At 35.7% G+C, this 19834-nt stretch overlaps 5 protein-coding genes across 19 annotated transcripts; 2 read left to right on the forward strand and 3 right to left on the reverse strand.

Annotated features, from left to right (window-relative positions):
* Positions 1 to 631: 631 nt before the first annotated feature.
* LOC117910821 (pentatricopeptide repeat-containing protein At3g57430, chloroplastic-like) lies at positions 632 to 5839 on the forward strand. Of its 12 annotated transcripts, none has more exons than XM_034824987.1 (5): positions 632 to 3439; positions 3538 to 3592; positions 4067 to 4148; positions 5086 to 5271; positions 5586 to 5839. In XM_034824987.1, the coding sequence occupies exon 1, from the start codon at positions 678 to 680 to the stop codon at positions 2493 to 2495; it is 1818 nt and encodes a 605-aa protein (XP_034680878.1). In that variant the 5' UTR covers positions 632 to 677; the 3' UTR covers positions 2496 to 3439; positions 3538 to 3592; positions 4067 to 4148; positions 5086 to 5271; positions 5586 to 5839. The 12 variants fall into 12 exon arrangements, with proteins under 12 accessions (XP_034680878.1, XP_034680874.1, XP_034680879.1 ...); XM_034824983.1 differs by having other exon boundaries at positions 632 to 2994; positions 3483 to 3592; XM_034824988.1 differs by having other exon boundaries at positions 632 to 2994; positions 3951 to 4148.
* Positions 5840 to 6045: 206 nt separating this feature from the next.
* Positions 6046 to 7912, reverse strand: LOC117911550 (B3 domain-containing protein Os01g0723500-like). 4 transcript variants are annotated; one of them, XM_034825957.1, is made up of 3 exons: positions 7396 to 7912; positions 6697 to 7193; positions 6046 to 6449 (listed from the first exon to the last, which is right to left on the reverse strand). In XM_034825957.1, exons 1-2 carry the CDS (start codon positions 7477 to 7479, stop codon positions 6738 to 6740), a joined length of 540 nt encoding a protein of 179 aa, XP_034681848.1. In that variant the 5' UTR covers positions 7480 to 7912; the 3' UTR covers positions 6046 to 6449; positions 6697 to 6737. The 4 variants fall into 4 exon arrangements, with proteins under 4 accessions (XP_034681848.1, XP_034681849.1, XP_034681851.1 ...); XM_034825958.1 differs by having other exon boundaries at positions 6046 to 6469; XM_034825960.1 differs by having other exon boundaries at positions 6046 to 6479.
* A 703-nt stretch (positions 7913 to 8615) lies between these two features.
* Positions 8616 to 13041, reverse strand: LOC117910378 (B3 domain-containing protein Os01g0723500-like). The gene is made up of 4 exons (XM_034824457.1): positions 12586 to 13041; positions 10653 to 11022; positions 10078 to 10448; positions 8616 to 9030 (listed from the first exon to the last, which is right to left on the reverse strand). The coding sequence occupies exons 1-4, from the start codon at positions 12832 to 12834 to the stop codon at positions 8797 to 8799; spliced, it is 1224 nt and encodes a 407-aa protein (XP_034680348.1). The 5' UTR covers positions 12835 to 13041; the 3' UTR covers positions 8616 to 8796.
* A 1082-nt stretch (positions 13042 to 14123) lies between these two features.
* On the forward strand, positions 14124 to 15583 carry LOC117910875. Its single transcript, XM_034825056.1, has 4 exons — positions 14124 to 14341; positions 14607 to 14929; positions 15027 to 15134; positions 15218 to 15583. The coding sequence occupies exons 2-4, from the start codon at positions 14624 to 14626 to the stop codon at positions 15527 to 15529; spliced, it is 726 nt and encodes a 241-aa protein (XP_034680947.1). The 5' UTR covers positions 14124 to 14341; positions 14607 to 14623; the 3' UTR covers positions 15530 to 15583.
* A 182-nt stretch (positions 15584 to 15765) lies between these two features.
* On the reverse strand, positions 15766 to 18834 carry LOC117910874. Its single transcript, XM_034825055.1, has 5 exons — positions 18521 to 18834; positions 17265 to 17510; positions 17101 to 17184; positions 16533 to 16662; positions 15766 to 16271 (listed from the first exon to the last, which is right to left on the reverse strand). Exons 1-5 carry the CDS (start codon positions 18799 to 18801, stop codon positions 15873 to 15875), a joined length of 1140 nt encoding a protein of 379 aa, XP_034680946.1. The 5' UTR covers positions 18802 to 18834; the 3' UTR covers positions 15766 to 15872.
* Between the last annotated feature and the right edge of the window lie 1000 nt (positions 18835 to 19834).

Raw genomic sequence — 19834 nt, forward strand, 5'->3', positions numbered from 1 at the left:
GCAAATATTATCTATTTTTAGACCAAAATCACCCAAATTCCCATTGAAATTGGTTTGAGCCCCCTGAGCGTATGTGTTAATTTAGAAAATTTCTAGCAATTTGTTAACAATCATATATAATTAAATTCTTATTGTGGTAGCCAATTATGATAAATGTTGTTATTTTTCAAAATGATAATTTTTAAATTAAAAAAATGATCAATTTTAAAATCTTAAAAGGAGAAATATATATAATATTTTCAATATTTTCAATATATGAAAATAAATACATTTAACACTTGATATTATTCATAAGTTAATTTTATTTACTTCCCCGATATTTTTTAGTTAAATATACCTAATGTTCATTGATTTAAAATTTCAATTACATCTAAATATGCCTAATATCCATTGATTTGAAATTTCAACTAAATCTATTCAAATTTTAAATAAAAATTAAACACAAATTAATTCTATTTTTTATTTTATTTTTCCCTTGAAAATGAATAAATGTGAGAACACAACCATTTTCATAATTTTTTTCCTTTATGAATTTGGATATAATATTGTGAGCCCTTTTCCTATCCCACTGGATAAAGAGGGCCTTGCCATCAACACTAGCAATTTTCACTTTAACAACACAGTGGATTGAAAAAGCAATTTCCAACTGTCAATAACTGTTATTTTTCCCGCCCAAAATGCCCCCTGTCAATTTCAATTTTTATCGTCACCTTTCTTCCAATCCCACTCAACGGCTATGTCCCCTAGCTCAATCACACGCTTTAATTCTTCGGAAACTCAAAGATCTCAAACCCCTTCAACAAATTCATGCCCAAATCATCACCTCTGGCCTCACCCACAACACCTTCCTCTCCAACAGTTTGATGAACGCATACGTATACTGTGGGCTTTTGGCTGACACCAAGCAGATTTTTCACCATACACCGTGCAAGAATGTGGTTTCCTGGACAATTTTGATATCTGGGCTTGCTAAAAATGACTGTTTTGTTGAGGCGATTGATGTGTTCCGCGAGATGATTGTGGGTAACTTTAAGCCCAATGCCGTTACAATTTCGAGTGTTTTACCTGCTTTTGCTAATCTAGGGTTGATCCGGATTGCGAAATCAGTGCACTGTTTTTGGGTTCGGGGTGGTTTTGAAGGTAATGTGTTTGTGGAGACGGCTTTGGTTGACATGTACTCGAAATTTGGGTGCATGGGTGTTGCGAGGCAGTTGTTTGAGAGTATGCCAGAGAGAAATGTTGTTTCGTGGAATGCGATTGTTTCAGGTTATTCTGATCATGGGTTTTCTGAGGAAGCGATTGATCTTTTTAATTTGATGCGGAGAAAAGGGTTGCTAGTGGACTTCTATACAATAATGAGTTTGATACCTGCTTCTTTGAGTGTGGGTTGTTTGCAGGTGGGAACTGGAATCCATGGTTTTATAATTAGGACTGGGTATGAGAATGATAAACATATTAAAACTGCTCTAATGGATATATATGTAAGTCACAATTGTGTTGATGATGCTCATCGTGTATTTAGTGAGATGTCTGTGAAGGATGTGGCTGCATGGACACTAATGCTAACGGGCTTTTCAAGTGGTCGACATTGGGATAGAGCCATCAAACATTTCAATAAAATGTTGGGAATACAAAATTTAAAATTGGATTCTATTGCTTTGATGGGTATTCTTTCAAGCTGCAGCCATTCAGGAGCTTTGCAACAAGGTAGACGAGTTCATGCATTGGCTATAAAAACATGTTTTGCAAATAATATATTTGTGGGATCTGCTGTTATAGACATGTATGCAAACTGTGGAAACTTGGAAGATGCAAAAAGGTTTTTTTATGGGATGGGAGAAAAGGATGTTGTGTGCTGGAATGCTATGATTGCTGGTAATGGGATGAACGGGTATGGTACAGATGCAATTGATCTCTTCTTGCAAATGAAGGGTTCAGGTCTAGATCCAGATGAATCAACTTTTGTCAGTGTCTTGTATGCATGTAGTCATGCTGGGATGGTTTATGAAGGGCTCCAAATTTTTTATCATATGGTCAAAACCTCGCATGTCATTCCCAATTTGCAACATTATGCTTGTGTTATTGATATTCTTGGCCGTGCAGGGCAACTAGATGCTGCTTATTCATTCATTAATAACATGCCATTCCAGCCGGATTTTGATGTTTACAGCACCTTGCTTGGTGCATGTAGAATTCATGGTAACATAAAGTTGGGGCATAAGATTTCCCAGAAAATTTTTGAGATGGAGCCAAATGATGCTGGGTATTATGTTCTGCTTTCAAACATGTATGCTTTGGCAGGAAACTGGGAGGGTGTAAAGATGACCAGAGCATCACTGAGATCAAAGAGATTGAAGAAGGACCCAGGCTTTAGTTCAATTGAGATAAATCAAGAAATTTATACATTCATGGCAGGAGAAAAAGATCATCCTCAGTACTTCAAAATTGAAGGGAATTTAAAGGGCCTAATCTTGAAAATAAAAAAAGCAGGTTAAGTACCCAATACTAATGTTCTACTCCAAGATGTTTCAGATGATATGAAGAAGGATATCTTGTATCATCACAGTGAAAAGATGGCCATTGCCTTTGGGTTGATGAGAACCAAGCCAGGGACAATCATTAGGATAACAAAGAATCTGCGCACCTGCGATGATTGCCACTCTGCTAGCAAGTTTGTTTCCAAAGTTTTTGGAAGAGTACTTGTTATTAAAGATGCCAACCGGTTCCATGTTTTCCAAGATGGAGTTTGTTCTTGCAGAGACTATTGGTAACTGTAAGAACGCTATGCATATATTCATCCGGGAGTCATCTTGCTCAGGTATATGCTCATTTTAATCTTAGCTAGCTGCACTTTTATTACTAATCTGTGGATGCATGCAGGGAAAGCAATTAAGCCTTCTGAATTTGATTAGTGAAGTGCTGTCAAAGGACAGGATTATTCTTTCAATCCACTACTCCCTCCGATGCAATCAGAACACTTTCTTATTATAATTGGTATGGGCAATATGTGTATTGAAAATGGAGGCTTCATTTTACCTGATTGAAATTCTAACTCAGTATTAATCCAACCACTTGGGGTTGGCTGCATGTCTTTTTCACCTTTCAACTTTATCTAGAGCCACATCTTCCATTAAATCCTTCAATCTATTTAGTTTTATCATGTTCTTTTCTACCTTCCTCTTATACTTTTGACACCTGTAAAAATCAAATCACTTTGCTGCTCTGTGTGTATTACTGTTCATTGCTCATAGCTATACCAACTTATAAACAACTGCCCTTGTGGAAGTCCAAAATGATGTGAACAAAGTATTTAGAATGGATTTTGGAAGATGTGATCACGTGCATAAGTTATATGGCTATGAGGAACAGTTATAACATGAATTTTGATTGCTGAAGATTGAGTTATAAAGGGATTCATTTAGATGAACTAAATGTTTGGGTAAGATTTTTCTAGTTGAGTTCAATCCTTGATTCAACAGCAGAAGAAATTGTTTAGTCTGTCAAAAATTTCAATTTCTTGAACTTGTGCTTGGATAGGAGAATGTCGAAAAGATCAACACAAAATGGAAAGGAATGGAAGAAGGCAACATGGGTATGGGTTCTTTGTCTTTTCTATAGTTCTCTAAATCACTTATATGTTCCCTTTATTATTTAATTCCAAATTATCCTTTATATAGTTTCTTTTACTTCTCATTATTTGTAAAATTGAGCTTCTTTAAACTAGTGTATGAACCAGAGAATGTTTAAGCAACAATGGATACTTCACACATAATTATGAATTCTTTTGACTTTTATCAATTTTTTTATTTCACATTGTCTTTTGCACAGTGCTTCCAGTAGAATGATACTTCCTTTTTCCTAAATAATTAATTCTTCATTCATCATGGATCATTTATGGCCCCTCTATCATTCTATGAATAATGAATTTTGGCTTTATATAATGAATCCAGGGTTTCAACCAACAACAAATAGTGAATGAAGACATAAAATGACAAACACAACAAAGTGTTCTTAATTAGAATCTTCTCTGCCTGCCTCTGATGATGCTGTCTTTCCCATCTTGCAGCCTCTTCTCCAAGCTCTCCACCACAGGGTGCCACACAGGTTTCACATTGTAAGGGACCCTCTTTTACCTCTTTGTTGCTAAGGTAATGTAAGCTTATGAGTACAATATTTGATAGAGATAAAGATGAAATGTGTGGAAATATAATAAACGATACAACACCATCAAATCTCTGAAATTCCAAGATTGTATACACTTTTCTTTATCTAAAAAATGCATAGCTTTTTTCACAATCAAATGCATTTCTATCTTTTAGAACTAATAATGCTGATTGATGAAGACAGTATAAGAAAACCAACTGATTTTGCAGCCTGCGTTGTATCTGTATTTACGCTTGTATACAGATTCTTTCTTGATAACCATCATGAATTAGGCTTTCCAACAAATGCATATACTTTGAAACACCTGAAAACACCTAACCTTATAATATAACTATGGTCAGACTTGACCTAATCTTAATCGTTTGAATACACATTGAAAATACCCTTTTTCTTTGCAACATATCCCCATTTGTTTTAGAAATTTGCACCCATGCATAGGAACAACAGATTTGGTGTTATAATCTCGAGACAAATATTAACCTTGAACATCCTACCCATACAGTCTTTTGAAAGTTTTAAAGAAGGAAAAGGATAAGTGGTAAAAGATCCATGAAAAAAAATATTACAATTGAACATACAAGATGATTTATTGGGCAAATTTCATATTTTAGCCAAGTAAAGAGCCTAATGGGAAACTCATTGCATATTGTTCTCCAAATGCCAACTACACCTCATATTCCTAACATTTTCAATTACAATAGCATGAAAGGAAAGGGCATTTACAGTAAAGCTTAGACAAGTCCCACAGTGGTGATGATTCGTTTTTGTATTGTTTCCTGGATTTTCCCATGGTTTATCAAAATAATCTAATTTATGGAAACTACTCTGCAAATATTTTCAATCTAATTTGTCTACTTTGGAAATAAATATTTTTATTTTGCATTGTCATGTGTAACTTCTTGTGCTTGACTGCATCGACAGGTCAACCGAACTTTCCTTTGCAGCAAAATACAGCCAGCCTTTCTAGGGCATTTCAGTGTGATGTTTACTGGAAAATACTTCTATAAGCACTCGCAGAGATTGTGGCAGCTAAAAGTGAAGCATTTAAAACAACCTGTTCTTCTGAAATTCTAGGAAGGGCCGGAAAGTAAACTTTCTGGTTTTCAGGTTAGTTTACAGTTCAAGGTTTTAATTTATGGTTTAAGTAGCTGCAAGAGTGTGAAGTTAGTTGTGGCAAGTAATGATGGAAACAAGGAACAGAGATGACAGGAACTAAACACCATCTTAATTCCTAATGCATATATAACTAGGGAACAAGAAACTAGTTATTTCTGCTTGTGAGTTCTTACACATTCTCTTTCCTATCAAGATTTTAATTGATATTATGATAGATAGATGTCTTGTATTGAGGAGACACCTGCCTCAGAAACTGAAAGGAAATGGATACTTTAGCTAACTTTTGCTTCTAATTGAATTTGCAGATGCATTTTTATGACAACTTTGGGTGTGTTACAAGATATCACGTGCAGAAGTTTTCTAAATTTTATATGGTTATGGATTTCTTTATATGCATATGATATGCAGATAAATTTTACTGTTGGAAATTTGGAATAGTGTATTATCTTTTCTTAGTGTTTTCTTTTCATCAGAATCTTTTCTTTTCTCTTTCATCGAGGCCTGTTTTAATCTCATTTTGTTTAATGCAATGCACCATAAAGTTTATATTCTTCTGTCATGATTTCTTTCTGAACAGTTGGAAAAATGATGGCAGTGAATAGTAATCCTAGATAATTAATTCAATGGATTTTATTATTGTTTCCACAGGTACTGGACAGATACCTGGGTGAAAATGAGATCACCCATGTGCATCAGTTTTTTGTTTATGCATTTCAGTATATCTCATTCAGTTCCTACAGTGCTTTGATAAAGTAAGAAACTAAATGGAAAGAAGCAGAAACTAATCCAAGATGTAAAGATAATAATTGATCTCATACATTACATCAGATAGCAGCACTGAATCTGTTTTTGTGCCTTGGCACAGTTCTACTTTTAAGATAGGTCAAGTAACAATTAGCAAAGACAGATACAAAACCCCATGTCAACACCTTGATCAATCATAAAACATGGACCTGCATTTCATCTTTATTGACAAGCTCAAATATGCAGACATCACCGTGCTTGAGATTGTTATAGCATGCAAAGGGAGCCCATCCTCTAGAAAAGTAATGCCTTCTTGCATGATAGATGCAACTCACATCCCAAGCTTTCCCTGCTGAATTCCTCAGGACAACCCTCATCTTTGATGGAGGAAAGTGGCCAGCAGCAGAGAAGGATTGGGGGATGCGCTGCATGAACGACATCCTATCTGTAAGTCACTTATGAACAAGAAAATAGGAAATTTAGGAGCATTATTTGCAACACTAAATCATCAAAATTCTAAATGCACAAAACCATCCATTGCTTTTCCCTTTTTACTTTATCTGCATATGAAATTATGTTACAGGACATTAGTTTCTGAATCAGTTGGCTTTACTAGCAACACCGCAATTAAAAAAGCAAAGGAAACCAAAGAAGAATTAGAACACTACTTACCAAGAGAAAAGTTTTCTCCACATTGGACTGGGTCATACCAATCATGAAGTGGGGGGAGATTTGGAGGTGAAAGACCCATCTGTGTTCACAATCCCGGAACTTCCACCTGAACCCTCTTCAGAATTATGGAGCTGCAGTTTATGGAGATTCAGTGAACCAACTGGGCTTTTCCTTGGTCTACCTTGAGCCCTTTTTCCATTACTGACTCTTGTTCCTTCTTGTGTTCTGTTACCAGAAACAAGGGCTGCTAGTCTTTGAACCCCACTCTTATCGAAAATTTTGACATAGAACTGCATATTTCCATCATATCTAAAAGTCAAGAACTCACTGTCTCCCAGATTGTTCTCTTTCATAAATTGCTTCCACCCCTTTTGAAGATAAGTGCCATTTGCATCCGTAGATACTGTAACACGCCATTGGCTACCAGAAGGACCAGTTAGTGTTGCTCTATTGGACATTTCTTGTGACAGATGCTTCATGAAAGCTGGAGGGATCCGCTGGACCAAGAAGAGAAAATTTAATCATCAAATAAACAGGAAAAAAAAACTTTACAGAAGGGGTAGCATGACTGTTACTAAGATCAAAAGAAGTTCAAATCAATATGAAGTTCAGAATCAAACTGAGGAAATGCATGGCATCAACAATCCTATTGTTGGGTCAAAGGCAAAGATTCATATAAATGAGAAAAAAGGGAAGTACCAGATGCCGTTTGACATCTTCTCCATAGATGATCTTGAAGAAATGAGGCCTAGCATCTTCAGTCTTCAGGCTTTCCTTCTCCATCGTTCGTCTGTTTGAAGCTTTTGAACCTGTAAGTTTTGACACTCAAAAGAGGTGGAAACAATGAAATGAAAAGGCAGGATTCAGGAAGTAGGTTTTGTGTTGGGGTTTGAAGCTGTAACCAATAAATGATACCAAACAGATAAAAAAGCAGAGATGGATTTCTGGGTTGGGGGTTGTTTCAATAAGGGAGCATTGTTGAGATAAGACAGGTGGGTTGAATATTTCCATACATGGTATCTGAACATATATCTGTTCAAACTTGCAGGTCATATAGATGTATCCATTCTCATGCATAAACTATAATGCAGTGATGTTGAGATTGATTCATATCGTAATTTGTCTTCTATTCATTAAGGCGGTTTCCAAAAATAATGATTTTCTCCTCTCTCTCTCTTTTTCTTTTTTCTTTTTTTGTTTAACATCATGAAAAAATATAAAAAAAATAAAATATAATTTAATTTATGTTTATGTAGAAAGTTTGAACAATTTTTAAAAACTATTCTTTGATGTTTATAGAATAAAAGTCTGTTTGAAACCTAAAATATTTTTAATATATTTTTAAATATATTTTAATAATAACTTTTATATCTGATATTTTATTTTTTAAAACAACCCTTATAAAACAAATAAAAACAATTAAAATATGTTATTTGAAAAACACCTTGTTTATTGTTTTTAAAAGTAGAAAATAGAAAATAGTTTTTAGTTATCAAACGTATTTTTTAGTTTTTTGTTCTGAAAAACAGAAAACTGTTAACAAACAAACCCCTACGAAATGACCGGCCATCATCCTTTGTCGAATCATCTTTGATGGGTGTTCTGAATTGGCAATCCCAGGGTAAAGGCCTCAAACTCAAAGGTTCAAAGACTGGTGCTCATGAAGAGAACTAGAATACTGATAACCACTCAATTTGGTAGACAAGGTGTGTTCCTCTCATTGTCGGTCTACAAAGTTTCCAAATATCCAGAAATCATGATCACTGAATGAGGGGAATCCCTACATTCTACATTGCACCAAGCAAATTGGATTTAAAATGGTATCAACCAGATTCAATTCGATGACCATAAGCTGGTTGCTGTGATAGAATCATAGAACTATGATGGTTAAATCAAACTAAGCACTAGCTCAGTTCAACTAGACTGAAGATGCAAATCTTAAGATAAAATTAAAGGTGAAAATACTAATTATTGGGTACTGATACAACAGCATAAAGAGAGTTTTTAGTTCAGGAGACTGGAGAATCATGATGGCTACTGAGACAAGAGGAAGAGTTGCCACACTACTCTTCTGTAAGTTGTAGGCTTAACATACCAAATTTATTTTGGAAAAATATTGACCAGCAATTCATTTTGACCCACAAGCTCAAATATGCAGATATCACCTGTCTTCAGATTGTTGCCACGTACGAAGGCAGCCCACCCGCCACATAAATAATGCTTTCCTCCAGTAGGAATACAATTCACTTCCCAAGTTTCCCCTTGTAGATTTCGTAGAGCCATCCTAGTTTTGATATTCTGGAGATGTGCCCTAGAGAAAGAGGTGGGGATGGTCTGCATGATTGATAATCAAAAAGTAAATTCACATATAACAAACCTAGGCAGTGTATATGTAGATGTATGAGAGAAGAAGTTTTGATGGTTGGAGCCCATAAGTTTTAAAAACTACCAATGAGAGCAAATATTTGTACGTATAAAACCGTTGGTTTTATCATTAAAGGTGCCTTTCAGAACTATACCAACAAGCTTATATGTACCATTACATGTTGTGGCAAGAACACAGGTTTTTATATGAAGTGGATGCTAGCTGGGTCTCAATTATAGCAGATATGTGCAGACATAAGAAGCTAATAACACAGATGATGGTATATTACATGGTTCATAGTGTTGGAGAGATGCTCCAAAACCAAGGGATTTGGTCCATTAAACTGAGGAAACATGTGGAATCCTTCAGTAGGACCATGATTCATGATCGGGTAAGTAGTGATGTGCAATATATATGGCTCCCATTCCCTTGAACTAAAAACCTGTCTAATACCTTTCCTCTGATGTGCAGGATAAAGTAATAAAACCATAGAGACTGAGCTCACTTGATACCTACTGGAGTGGGATAGGTAAGTGTATGCTTCTAGTCATCCCCATTATGAGTAGGATTATGTACCATTGAACTAATCACCAAAAGGAAAAGGGGATACAATAGAGAGAATGCTGCTCAGAGTGATCAAAATCGAGAGCCTAAGGTCCACGAATACTTTTCAGGTGTTAAACAATGTCTCATCACATGCAAACTAAGGAATATTGTCTTTTGGAGAACACCTGATTAAATAGGAAACTGGACGAAAATGCTATTTGGCAAAAAGTGAATTGAGTTTGACTATTGAAACTACAGAATCTAAATTCAGGAATTAGAAACACCATTGGTTCAACCTGTGTGGACAAAAGGTAAGAAGGCACCATATGCAACTTGAAGGGACTTAAAAGGGGAGAGGGTTCTCTCATACAGTTTGCAGCCTATTAGGGCACAACTCACCAAAACTAATATCCAATAATTATACCAACAAAAAAGGTAAAACAAAAGGGAAAAAGGGCTAGACTTCTTACCAGAATGAATACCTTATCCACACAAGCCCTTTTCAAACGTCTTTGAAAGTAGGGAAAACCAGAGGTAAAGGATTCAGCTACTCTCTGAAACCCAACAGTGTCTTCTTCTTCTTCTACTTCTTCAGCTGGAGGCAACCTTTCCAAGGAACAGGGCCTAGTGTGTGAATCTATTTTCAGGATAGGCAGGTGCAATCCTGTTCTAGTCTTCCTCTGGAAGTTTTTGTCATCTTTAAATTTCTTCACTTCTGAATCCTCTTCCTGGAAGGACAGGTCAATTTTGACTTTGCCTTTGTCTTTAATCTCCCTTAGGATGCTTTTCCCTTCTTTAACTTTCTCAAACTTCTCTGATTGCAGTTGCAGATGGCTTTGACCTGTCATATGTAAAACATAGAAAAATGTGACTCCAAGTTTATAATACTTATGACTTATGTGATATGTGATATTCAATGTCCTTTTGATGGTAGATGCCTATTTTCTTCTCTCCATATGCCTTTAGATTTATATGTGGATTGTGTACATGCATGTACGTGCAAATGCCCGTGTTTGTGCACAAAAGAAATATTTCAATTGCATACCTGGGCCATCTCCGCTAGACTTTAAGGGAGTGGAATCAAGAGGGATTTTTCGTGGTCTACCTCTTTTCCTTTTTCCTTCGGCGACAGCAAATTCTTGATGTTTTCCAGTGACAGACATGCCAACTCTTTCACACCCATTTTTCTCAAAAATTTGAACATTAAAACACATATTCCCATCATATCTGAAAAGTAAGAATTCCCTGTCTCCTAAAGAATTATCTTTTAGAAACTGCTGCCAGCCATCTTGAAGATACATGCTGCCTATAGCCGGTCTCAATTCAATATTCCAAAATCTGCTGGATGAACACTTCAAGGTTGCTCGGTTAGACGTGTCTTTCATCAAATGCTTCATGAAATGTGGTGGGATACGCTACAATTTAAAAATAGATGTCAGTATCACTGGAATGAAAAGAAAAAAAAAATCAACAAGAAATCTGAATATCAATTTTTTTTTAATAGTTAAACAAGAGTGTGTATATATATATATATAGAAATAAAAAGTGTCAAACTAATGTGGCGAACACAGTATACAGGAAGTATACAAGTAAGGAACAAAAAACCAGCAACAGTAGCTACAACCCTACTTTAAGACTTGGAGCACAACCATTCTATAAAGTCTAACAAAGAACATGGACCTCTCTGCCTGTCACCAAGAAGAAACCCTCAATTCTACAAATAAAGATTAGTAATTAGGACATCCTTAAGAGCTTGGATAGAGCGTTGCTCCCTTTCAAAGGTCCTCCGGTTTCGTTTCCATATTGTCTGCAAAAGGCAAAGAGGAGTTGTTCTCCAAACCTTCCTTCTTTTCTTTCCCACAAAGCTACCATGCCAACCCATTAACAAATCCTTAACAGAAAAAGGGAGAACCCACAAGATGCCAAAAAAATATATGCTGGGGCATCTGGATAGACTCCAATTCTAACAGACAGTCGAGATTGTTTACTCTACTTTAGGAATCAAGTAAGCCTCAGCATGCCCATATGGCAACAGGTCATAGTTGGAAGTTGGAACACTTAATGGGCCACTGAATTTGCTTCAAAAGCACAAAACATTCTGCAGTTTGGTCCTCCCTCATTCCTGTTCATTTCCGGAGTGCCATTAGTGGAGTAAAAAACAACACCTATTACTCCAAACGCCACCCATGCACTTGAAAGAAATAGGTAACAACCCCTGCAAATCTTAACAAGAAAGAGATTCATGTTTATATAGTAATCAAGTTCTCATAGTATACATATCAGGTAAGGGGATGGCTCCTGTGAAACGAAGCCTACAGAGTCTCCTCCTGAGCAATCTACCTTGAACAGATAACCATAACCACAGTTTCCCAACAATGCTGCACATTTTTCAGCAGGATCCAATAGAATATACTTCTGTCAAATGGTTAAAGCTACAAACAAGACATCAAATGGTCTGATATGGTGTCTCTTTATCAAAAGCCACAGTGAAACACAACAATGTAAAAAATCTTCCCATTTTGGACAGAAAGTGCAAAAAATCTGCTCTATTAAGCCTTGCTCATTACTTAACAGAAGCCTTACTCATGAAGTAACACCGAAACAAGGATAGAGCTCAATTCGTCACTTCTTCACTTTTCCTCAGGTTTCTTAGCAACCAAACAGAACAAAATGAATCACAGGGCACATCACATGGATTGTGGTCAAAGAACACGCATATGCTCATTAAAATACCCACAACGGTTCTCTAATGGTAAATCCTATTTGAATACCTGCTTGGAAATTTCAGTTCAACTTCAAATATCCTTTTTCCTTTACGTCAAATTTCTCAGCAACCAAACAGAAAATAAACAGATAAAAAACCCCTTAATTTCAGATCTAGCAACAACAAAGCAAGCCCTAAACTTCCAACCTAAAGAAATATAATGTAAAAATAGAAAACTACTAACAAAAAAAAAAAACAAAAAAACTGCGATTACCAAGTGCTCATCGCTTTGATCAGGATATAGAATCTTGAAGAAGTAAGGCCTCAGGTCTGAAACCCATCCCTTAATGTCCATTTCTGACTCCTCCTTCCCCATTGTTTTGGTTGCTATGAAGATTTTCTTGGTGGGTTTCCCCTCTCTTTTCACCTTTTTCTTCATCATTTTCTTGGGTGCCTTGCTGGATTTTACAGTGCATTTTCTCTCCTTCTCCCTCTCCCTCTCCCTCTCCCTCTCCTTCACCATTTCTCAATCTCTGTGTCACTTTTTTTCTTTTTTTCCTTTTTTTGGGTGAGATTGAAGGTTCTTGGTACGGGTTGCAGTTCAGTACTTCTCCATTGATACCACAATTCAATTCAAGGTATCAAACTCCAATTCTGCATTTAAAAAAAAAAAAATCAGAAAAACTAGAAAAGTAATGCTTCAATTACCAAACTGCATCAGATTTCTCAGTGAACTTTTTCAGTGAATACCACACATTGCACGAACTACTAAGTAGTTGTCTGTATTAACTTTTATAATATATATATATATTAGCCTAAAAAATTATACAAATTTTATTTTATATTGAAGTGTGCATTTTTATCAATATTATTTATTAATTTTAATTGTTACATGCAATTAGTGATATAAATTTAAATAGTTTTTTCATAATATAATTTTGAATTTTTATAATTAATTTTAATAATTTTCATATATAAACTTTTTTTAATCGATCAAATAATATAAAACTTGAATTTATAATACATAACATTTCTCAAAAATATTTTTAAAAATTTTCAGATATTTTATATTTGAAAGAGATTAAAAAGAAGGAAATCAAATACACATATTTCATTTTAACACAGCATGATTATGAAATCCATAAAAAACGATTGGACATATTATATGTATCGATTGTTATTAAGCTAATAAACTTGTGGATATTAAAATTTCACAAGTAGTATTTCTTAATACTGTACAATTCAAATTACTCATTAATAATCAAGAATTGACAATTAACATAATAAGGAACTCATAGAATACGAGATTTTGTGTTGATTTTCAATTGTTATTTTTTTTAAATGATTTAAAAATAAATATTTAATGATAATTTTTTTGCTCTTTGAAATAATTTAATAAAAAAAATATAACACTTTTGTTTTTTCTTCTCATTTTCTATATTTTCTTTTTATTTATTTTAAAATTTCATTATTTTTATAAATATTCCAAGCACAAGAGGTTGTAAAAGCATTTCTCTTAACATTAATTATCTAAATTTTTATTAGAAATTAGAGATAAATTATATTATCATATTATGGCTACATGAAAACATACTTCTTCTTTTTTCTAAAAATAAAATAAAATAAAATAATTAACCAAGATCAAGGTGGTAAATTCTAATTTTCTCTAGAAAAGACATTCCAATTTGTCGTGACCTTTTCACGTGAACGAGCAACTTCCATAACCGCTTTTGGGATAAGATCCACCTGGCGCGCCAGTAGAACCGTTTCGCGCCACCTCAACAACCGGTTATCAGAAGTTGCATAAGCTTTGGATTTTTACCATTAACCAAAATCGACCTATTCTTATTTCGAATCTCTCAATCTCCTTCCTCAATTATATCATCTGAGTTCCATTTCCATTGATTTCATCCCGTCTCTTTCGGTTTCGAATTCATCGCTGAAATATATATTAAAAAGATAAAGAAACTCTGGTTTTGGAAGAACATTGAATCGACCATAGAATCACCCCCAAATATCATTCAATCGTGGTATGCTTTTGGGTTTTTTTTTTTTTTTTTTGGTTCTCTGCAAATACTTGGGGGTTGATTTGTTGGATTAATTTGGATCTCTACTTGATGAGTGGGATGAAATTTGAACTTTGTTCTATTATGGTGATTACAGCATGTTTGATTGAATTGAGGGCTTTTTCTTTGGTGGGTTGGGGATTTTATAGTAATACTCTGATTGAAGTTGATGATAATGGAGTTTTAACATTGGGTTCTTAAATGTTTCTTCTGTTTGTCTGCTATTTAGTTAAAGAGCTATCGAGGATGATGGCCATGGAGAAACAAATGGTGATGGTGGTGGTGGTGGCGGTGATGGCAGTGTTAGTTGCAGAAGCAGATGATACAAATGATGTTTTTGATCCTTGCTCGGATGCAAAGGTTAAGAGGTTAGATGGGTTTACCTTTGGCCTTGCATTTTCTACAAAGGACTCATTCTTTTTCAATCAAACCCAACTCTCTCCCTGTGACCGGCGTCTCTCCCTCTCAAGCACAAATTCCCAACTTGCTGTCTTTAGGCCAAAGGTTGATGAGATCTCTCTCCTCACTGTCAATAGCACCAACTTCAATCCTGTATGGGTTTGCATTCAAATCTTCGGAATATTATGGTTAACGTTTGATGAATGTTTCTTCATCTACTCAGTTCAATGACTTCTTAGTTTTTTCGTAGATTTCGAATGGAGGGTACATGGTGGCATTTGCTGGCCGGAAATATGCAGCAAGATCGACCCCAGTGCTTGTTGCAGATGGTCAACACACCATAACTAGTTTCACTCTGGTAAGCTTCTTCACGGAATTTTTTCCCTTTCCTCCTTCAGGGCATTTTGATAATGTAGTTGTGAGTACTCATTTTCGCAACAGGTTCTCGAATTCAAGAAGGGGACTCTCCAAAGCTTTTACTGGAAGAAATTTGGGTGTTCAAAGTGCTCCAAGTCGTCAGCTTTTGTGTGCCTAAATGAGCAGGATTGTGCAGTGAAATCCTCGCACTGTAAAAACCAAGGAGGCTCTATAGATTGCAACATCAGCATACAGTTGATCTTCTCAGGCACCGACAAGAAACTTGTAGCGCTTAACTCCTGGTATGAGCTGAAAAACCTTCGACAGTACTCACTGTATGGCCTCTATTCCAACATACGTGATGCTATCATTGATCAATATGACAATTTTTTCTAAGCCTGTATGACTAGCCAATATATGATACCAATTGCTAGCCTGATGTTACTGATATATTGTTCTAATTTAATTATCTGAGTAAAGGATTAGGCCTTGTAGAATACAGATCAACTCATCTTAAGCAACTCTTACACTCTTGAAATCCACTTCATGGAAATGGTTGATGTAGAGGAATTGAAATTTCTGTGTAAGCCAATTCTTCTAAAAGAATTGTAAAAGAAAAAAGAACAATACTCTAGCAAAAAATCAACATATATTGCTTGCTTTGTATCAATTGCATTCTGCTAGTGGTTCTTGCTGGCAAAAAAGAGTGCTTCATCTCAAAAATCTCATGGGATGTTTTTCAATCTTCTAAAGGCAGATTTGGGAATGGTTGGTCGACAACAGAAGGTTCCATGTGAGGGTTTAAGCAAATTCCCAGTCCACTACTTTCATCTTCATTACCATCATCTTTGACATATGCACCATTGGCATCCAAGTGATGCACTTCTATCCCTGCCACCTCTTGAATAGCTTCATATTTGTTATCATCATTGTTGTCATGTTGGGATTTTGGGCACCCATCAGCTTCCGTGTCTGCATCAAGTGATATTATCTGCAAAGCATGTGCTCCTGTATCAGCCATGGACTGTGGTGTCTTTGCAGAAACCAAAATTTCAGCATCAGGGTCTTCTGAGCTTGTCTTAGCATGCCGTGTTTGGATGAGATAATGTGCCACAGACTTGAACCCTAGTTCTGAAACCTGAAAAAGTAAATGAAAATTAAATATTGTTCCCCTCTGTGTCTCAGCCTCTCTCCAGAAGTATCAAGCCCTAGTCATTTTAGGGAAGTTAGGCCAAAAAGAAGCATATGAATAACATTCTAAAACGATGCTAAAACCCATCTAAGAGCCTGCATATGACCAGCTCTGGTTAATCTAACAAACCAAAGAAGACTGTTCAAGAGAGAAGCAAAATTTTCAGCAAATTTAGATTTAAAAGATCACAAGCTTGATAGCATCCACCTTCTTATACATAGGACCAGTGGGCATCCATCCTTTTGCTTGTCGGCATAAACTGCAGTTGCAAATTCCTCGACAGACTGGGCAAATCCAACTAGGGTTCTTGTTGGCTTCTATCACATTCTCCCCATATCTGTGCAAGACGGCACAAATAGAACAAGAACCATTACCACCAACATTTTCAGCAAACACAGTTTCTTGAGCCACATTAATAAAATTGTGTGGTTGTATACTTATCCAAAATTTCATTCAACTTTCCACAGAAGTTTGGAGCATTTCATATCAATGCTTGTGCATGCAAAATCTTTGATAATGTTTGAAAAGAAATGTGGAACATGATCAAGATGAAAACCCCAAATTCGAAGCATAAGAAGAAGAGCAAGAAAACACCAAGAAGTATCTAATAAAAAGATTTCCACACGATCCTACAAATCAGGATTGTGATACATTTTCTCTTAGATTTCAATGGTGGCTCGCTCTAGGTATTTTATTGGCCAGTACTGTTGATGGAGAAGCAAAGAAAAACAGAAGCTTGGTTTTCTGGAAGGCCAATAAACTTCATGATGGTTACCTCATGTATAAGCAGTCTCCACAAAACTGCCCTTGGATCAATTTACATTTGCTGCAATGAGTGCGGTAACCCAGAGTTTTCTGCCTGCAATGAGGTAGGTCATATCAAACTGAATCATTGAATATCTCATAACACAAAGAACTAACATGCAAGAAATTCTTTACCTGCATTGATGGCATGTCTTCCCTTTCACCTGATCATATATGCGTTTCCCCTCCTTGTTATATCCATCTACAAACAGGGTCCAACTTGTCTTGCAATCACCCAATAGCTCCTCATGTTCTTCAGAATAAACCTCTGGTTTTGAACCCTTTCGTGTATGACTGTCATTGCTCATCAGAGCCATTGAGAATTGGCTCTTCATCTTAGGGCGTAGTTCTGAATAGCTAACAGGACTCATACTCTTCAACCTGAAAAACCCGTAAGAAAAGATCAAAACATACTCAAAAAATAATCAAGCATTAGGGGTAACAAGAAGATCAATGCCCAACTGCACTCCCATCTTTTTGTTTGCAGAAAAACTGCAGGACGGGGAAATATTTACACATTAATATTTTTCTCCCAACAAAAGTATCACTTAGATGAATTATTCATCTTTTGGAAACCTAAACAAGAATAACCATAAGCTTCAAATTTTCCTTCCTTTTCTTTACACTTCTCTGCTACCAAGCGGATGGAACTTATGGTGATATTCTTTCAACCCTCAAGCAAAGCTTTAAGACATTCCTGCACAATAATAATTAGAAGAACAAAGATACCCTAAAAAAAAACCGCCTATTAAAACATCAGGAACATATAAAAGCAGTATTAGAGAGATTAATGTAGCTAGATTTGGTTCTAGAGAAAATCCAAGGATGCAAAACAAACTATTTAGATTTGTATTTTTTATCATTTGGACACCCATTAAGAATATCTAAAGAAGACTAAAACAAATGTCAGGATATCAGAGTTCAAGATTCAATAAACGTTATGAAACCCACATCCTTTTCTGCTAAGAAAAGAAATAAGAGTTTGAATCTTAGCCCTTCCACCATTTGGGAGCCAAGACGACACAAGCCTCCACTCTTCACTAACTCGTGATGAAATTTTCCTTTCTCTTTGACGCAATACAACAAAAACCATGTCCATTTGTCGTTACCATTTTTGCTTACCAAAAGCGCATTTCAGTCCTAATAACTCTTAAACTACAAAACCTACTGCATTTGGTCGGTGAGAAACTTGACCTACAAACTAGAAAAAGAAAAGTGTTGCCCATACGGGTCCGTCTCTTTTATTTGCTTCCAACTTTCTCAGAAACCAAACAGAAGTTAGACAAGTAAATACCCAGCTGGGAAACTGCGGGCAGAAAAGGAAAAAGTTGAAAACCAGTTGATATTTCTCTGTGTTTAACCAAAGAGAAGGGAAAAAGAAAAAAAAATACCTAGAAGAGCGTCGAAGAGGCTGAGAAGGAGAGGGAAGAGAAAGTTTGTGGTGAGGAGGGTTCCTCCGGGGACGCTTGGGAGGAAGAAAGTGCGAGGCGAGGTTGAGAGAAAGGTCCAAAATGCCAAGTGTCTGCATTCTAAGCATGTTGTCTCTAATGCTTTGTTGTCTCAACAGCTCGTACCCAGTCACCCCCAGAGCTCCTCCGGCCACAGTTTCTCCATTACAGCCAGGTGACGGCTTGAGGCTTCCCCTCGCACCTCTCTTCTTCTTTCTCCCCATTGCCCACTGTCTGTCCGTCTGTCTCTACATGAGATGGGAATGAGTTGATGAGATAAAAGGGGAAAGAGAGGAACCGAATAATAGAAAGACACGTAAGAACCAAGAAGCAGGTAGCCCATCTCTGTCTTTTCGGCTACTCATCATACTGCATTGCACTTCACATCACTCAAATCTTCCCTCTCACTATAAAAAAAATATTAAACATCATGCTGTCCGATGACTGCCACCAATGAAAAGTATGCCCACTGCTCTGTTTGTCTCAAATCTCTCTCTCCAGTCTCCACCCTCTCAATCCTCTCCTCTTCATGAATGGGGAATCCATTTCCTTGTACCTCATCAGTCATTTTACATTTTGTACGTATTTTCGTATGTAAATCTTTAGTTTTGTCCTATCCAGTTTGAACAAGAGATATAAGAAAGAGGAATTTCATTTTTATGGTGAAGAAAATATAATCAAGTTGAAAGTATCTTACCTTAGGATAACAATTTTTTCATTTCTTACATGTGAATATGAATATGTGAAGAAAAATATTATTTTAAATGATAATAAATTATTTTATATTCTTTATATCATTACGCCTTGGTTACAATTTTTGTATAATAGTGACAATTTTTGCAATCAGATCACAACATTAATACATTAGTGCCTTAGTTATATTTTGTACATAAGTTATATTTTTCATACCTATATTGATTATATTTTTTCTATTGACTTTTGTATATAAGTCATATTTGTTGTAACTCTATTATTTATATTAGTTATATTTTTTTCGGGCCTTAATATTTTGTTTTCATTTTTTTACCTATTAGAATCCTATTTTTATTGACCAAAGGTGACCAACCTAGGGGGTGTTGGGTGTTGAATAAGATGATTGTCACTTTTTACAAATTTAACAATTATGAATGCAAATGATAGTATAAGTGATAATATGATAAGAATTAATATAAGAACAATGACAAATTAATAGAGTAGGGAAAAGAGAAATACAAACTTAAAATTTTATATTGGTTTAATGCAATCCAACCTGCATTC

Source organism: Vitis riparia, chromosome 3 (genome assembly GCF_004353265.1).
Source record: "Vitis riparia cultivar Riparia Gloire de Montpellier isolate 1030 chromosome 3, EGFV_Vit.rip_1.0, whole genome shotgun sequence".
NCBI classification, from domain to species: Eukaryota; Viridiplantae; Streptophyta; class Magnoliopsida; order Vitales; family Vitaceae; genus Vitis; species Vitis riparia.